The following is a 4,257-nucleotide window of genomic DNA, read 5'->3' as shown; positions in this document are numbered from 1 at the left end:
GTTATTATTATTATTATTATTATTATTATTATTATTATTATTATTATTATTATTATTATTATTACAGTTTTCAATTTAATATGTGTATTAACCAATGAAGCTATCAGTGTCTAAATTATAACAAAAGTAAAATAATTCAATTCAAATCCTGTCCAAATTCAACGTCGCAAATTTCTAGCGCAATAATTAACAATAGATCCCTATTAGGAACAACAACAACCAAATTTCTTGGCTTAAAAATCGATAATGTATTAAATTGGAAAAATCATATTAAAGAAATTACCTCCAAACTAAATTCAGCATGTTTTGTTATTACATCTATGCAAAAGATAGTAAATACCAATACCTTAAAAACAATATACTTTGCATATTTCCACTCGATAATGAGTTTTGGAATAATATTCTGGGGAAATTCCACAGATAGTAACAGTATATTTCTATTACAAGAAAGAGTAATTAGAATAATAGTAGGTGCCAAATCTAGGGAATCGTGTAAGACTATTTTTAAAAAAACTACAAATAATGCCCATGGCTTGTCAGTATATCTTTTCATTAATAATCTTCGTCGTATGTAATCGTGAAAACTTTGTAACTAACATAAATACACGTCGAAAAAATGACTTTCATATTCCATCGGCAAGTCTATCGTGCTATCAAAAAGGAGTGCGTTATATGGCAGTAAACATTTTTAATAGCCTCCCTATCGATATAAAAAATGAAACTCAAAACATAAGATTATTTAGGGCCAAATTAAAGAAGTACCTAATTTCTCACGCCTTCTATTCTGTAGGTGAATTCATGACATTCAATAATACTTCATGAAATTGATACTAAAACTATGTGTTGTACTAGTAGACTATATTGTAAATCTGGTCTGTATATATTTCATCTAGACTGTGACTATAAATTAAGATGTTATAATAGTATTAAGTTTTTTGACTTGTTACATATTCTAGCTGTAAGCATGTATGAATACCATGGAATGTTAATAAATACAATACAGTACAATAAGTGACTAAAAGACTGATCTAAGTGAGATTTTAGCCAACACCGACAAATGTCTTGTATTTTTGTACTGTTATTTTTTAAATTAAAATATTTACAAGTCCATGCAGCCTGATATCTGCTATTGCCATTCCGATAGACATAGCAGGGCCTGTCTACTTTGTTACGGAACGATGGGAGACACATCGCTCTGCAATGAGTATCAAGATGGCGACCAAAATGTTTCCCATTGTTACGGTGAGGACTGGTCCGACAGCCCCCAGTTCTATGCCCGACACGGTCTCTTCGCCGTGGAATTGTTGGAAGGCGACCAAGTACTGTTGGTCTATGCGCTGGTAGACGCCAGACCGTAGCATATCTCGCAGCCTGTAAACCAAGTACCAAGATTACAAACAAGTCAGATTTCATTTTTATGTATACTTACAGTGGAACAATTAGTGAGCTCGTGTTCAAAACTCCCGTCAAACTGTGGGCACGAATCTCCACAAATGATAAATAGATAAAAAAAAACTTGCTGCCTATACTAACTGTAAGTATGTGAAAACTTGGCAGGATTGAGGGTAACCGTTAGTTACGTAACATACAGGAAGTTACCCAGCATTTGCTCATATTGGGTTGAGGAAAAACCACGAGAAAAACCTCAACCAGGTAACTTGTCCCGACCGGGATTCGAACCCGGGGCACCTGATGTCGCGGCCAGTTACTCTACAAGTATGGAATAAGCTGTTAAAATATGCACATTTATACTACTTCCACTCTGCATGAAGACAGTAAAAGCAATGCTTATTATGAAATCATTTTTCAGTGAGGATTGTCTTCCAATTTATAATTTAATTTAGAACAAACAATTGTTACAAGAAATTCATTCTTCAGTTAACTAGCTCAGCGTTTCTCGAACTGTGGTCCGCGGACCACCTGTGGTCCTCGAGATCTGCCCTTGTGGTCCTTCAAAAAAGGCAGAAGAAAAAATAAAAGTCAAAACGAATTGCGTATTACACTGTCGTCTCGCTTCACTTACCTTTCTTCCCACCACAATCTGAACACACGCTCTCGCCATGAAACAATACTAACAATACCATCCCATCGCACCTCTTCATACTCATCCTCTTTCACAATAGCCCTGCCAAGACTCTGGAACTCGTTACCTGCTAGCATCAGGCACTGTCGAAATAAAATTCAATTCAAACGCAAACTTACTAGGCACTTGGTCAGTAATTGAGACTCGTTCAGACATGGTTTCTTGTAAATAGTTCTTTTAATCTACCACAAAATATCTCAATATCCGGTAATTTCATCACTATAGAATTTTGTTATTGTAGGTTTAATTTGTAATTTAGTAAATACAAAAATATTCTTTGTTCTTAACTTCTATGATAAAATGTCTAGCTTTCATTAATCAGGTATTCTTGTCGTACTTTAATTTTTATTGTAATTGTAATTGTAAATTTAATATTAATTGTAATCTTATTGTTCATGTTATAGTTGTAATCCCCTGGTAGAGGGGCAGAGAAGGCCTGACGGCCTTATCTCTACCAGGTTAAATAAATAAATCTAATCTAATCTAATCTAACTATAGCTGAAAATCTCAGAGTTTGGAAATGACACATGTCAATCGTATTTCAGTTTTTCTCCCTGTACTGATATTTTATGAAATGTATTACCCTATCAATCTACTGACTTCCCAATCTACTCTCAACAACAAAAGAAAGGATTTAAAGCACTATGAACGTGGCGTTTCCCTGCACATCTGGCGCCGTTCCTGTAATCCAACCAGGGACCATCCGAATTCATAACAGAGGACCGAACCTTTTCATGTATTGATGACTTTCTTAATAGTTTTGCCGACACCCAGTCTGCACATTGAAATGGTCACGTACTGTACGTCGTACACCAATAATGCAACTCTGAGGTCACACTATGAAACTTATTTTCCAAGCAAATATGACGAATTTTCATGGGTTCGTGATCACTTTCATTGCGATATTGAAACTAACAAACTTCCATTGAGTGAAAGAGAACAGTTAATTGAACTCTCGAATGAGACAGAAATTAAAATGAAATTCCAAGCGGAAGGTATGGCTAATTTCTGGACCTCATCACAAGTGAGAAGAGAATATAGTGAACTATACAACGGTGCTTTGGAGATTATAATTCAGTTTGCTTCTACGTATCTGTGTGAGAAAGGGTTTTCATCACTGACTCTAATAAAAACAAAGTACCGAAATCGACTCGATGTATGTAACGATCTCCGACTTAAGCTTTGCAGCATACGTCCAAATATAGAACAACTTTGCAAGAATTGGCATGCTCATCCATCTCATTAAGTGTAACAACGTTTATTTGTTTTTATTTAATAAGTTAAAATGATTATCCAAACTCTAATAGCCTTGAATTACTAAAGAAACAAAAATGAATTTTCTTCTATTAACATTACCTTAATTATACGATGAAAGAGTAATGGAACGGAGAAAAATTCTCTCCGGCGCCGGGATTTGAACCCGGGTTTTCAGCTCTACGTGCTGATGCTTTATCCACTAAGCCACACCGGATACAACTCCGACGCCGGTTAGAATCGTCTCAGATTAAGCTCCAACTCTTGGGTTCCCTCTAGTGGCCGCCCTCTGCACTACGTCATAGATGTCTATGAACGCAGGACCGAAGTCCACACATGTGCTGAGGTGCACTCGATATGAGTGACTAGTTGGCCGGGATCCGACGGAATAAGCGCCGTCTTAAATCACGAAGTGATTTACGCATATCATATATATTATTTTAATGTACTTCGGTCCTGCGTTCATAGACATCTATGACGTAGTGCAGAGGGCGGCCACTAGAGGGAACCCAAGAGTTGGAGCTTAATCTGAGACGATTCTAACCGGCGTCGGAGTTGTATCCGGTGTGGCTTAGTGGATAAAGCATCAGCACGTAGAGCTGAAAACCCGGGTTCAAATCCCGGCGCCGGAGAGAATTTTTCTCCGTTCCATTACTCTTTCATCGTATGATGACGCAGAATATCTGCATGGAAATATCATATGTACTTCGGTACATTAAAATAATATTACCTTAATTAGTTAATACTAATATAAAATTAATTTAATTTAATTGATTTTAATTAATTAATTATATTTTAAAATATAAGTATACTGGTATTAAAATATGCTACAAAAATGATAAATTTTCTTTCGAAGGGAACAAGAGTAAGGTGGTCCGCGGAACTGTTCTGACTTAAAACAGTGGTCCCCACTTCAAAAA

The 4,257-nt window shown here is 36.0% G+C and overlaps 1 protein-coding gene across 3 annotated transcripts in view; it reads right to left on the bottom strand.

The window, feature by feature from the left end:
- Positions 1-356: 356 nt before the first annotated feature.
- Positions 357-4,257, bottom strand: part of LOC138713832 (glutamate receptor U1-like) — a 56,825-nt gene continuing 52,924 nt past the window's right edge. For all 3 annotated transcript variants that reach the window (XM_069846274.1, XM_069846273.1, XM_069846272.1), the window contains exon 10: positions 357-1,371. In XM_069846274.1, coding sequence (XP_069702375.1) covers positions 1,161-1,371 — 211 coding nt within the window. In that variant the 3' untranslated portion in view covers positions 357-1,160. The remainder of the gene's footprint in view (positions 1,372-4,257) is intronic.

This window comes from Periplaneta americana, chromosome 14 (assembly GCF_040183065.1).
Source record: "Periplaneta americana isolate PAMFEO1 chromosome 14, P.americana_PAMFEO1_priV1, whole genome shotgun sequence".
Taxonomy (NCBI): Eukaryota; Metazoa; Arthropoda; class Insecta; order Blattodea; family Blattidae; genus Periplaneta; species Periplaneta americana.
The sequence above is the reverse complement of the archived record's forward strand: the minus strand, read 5'-3'. Positions and strand labels throughout refer to the sequence as shown.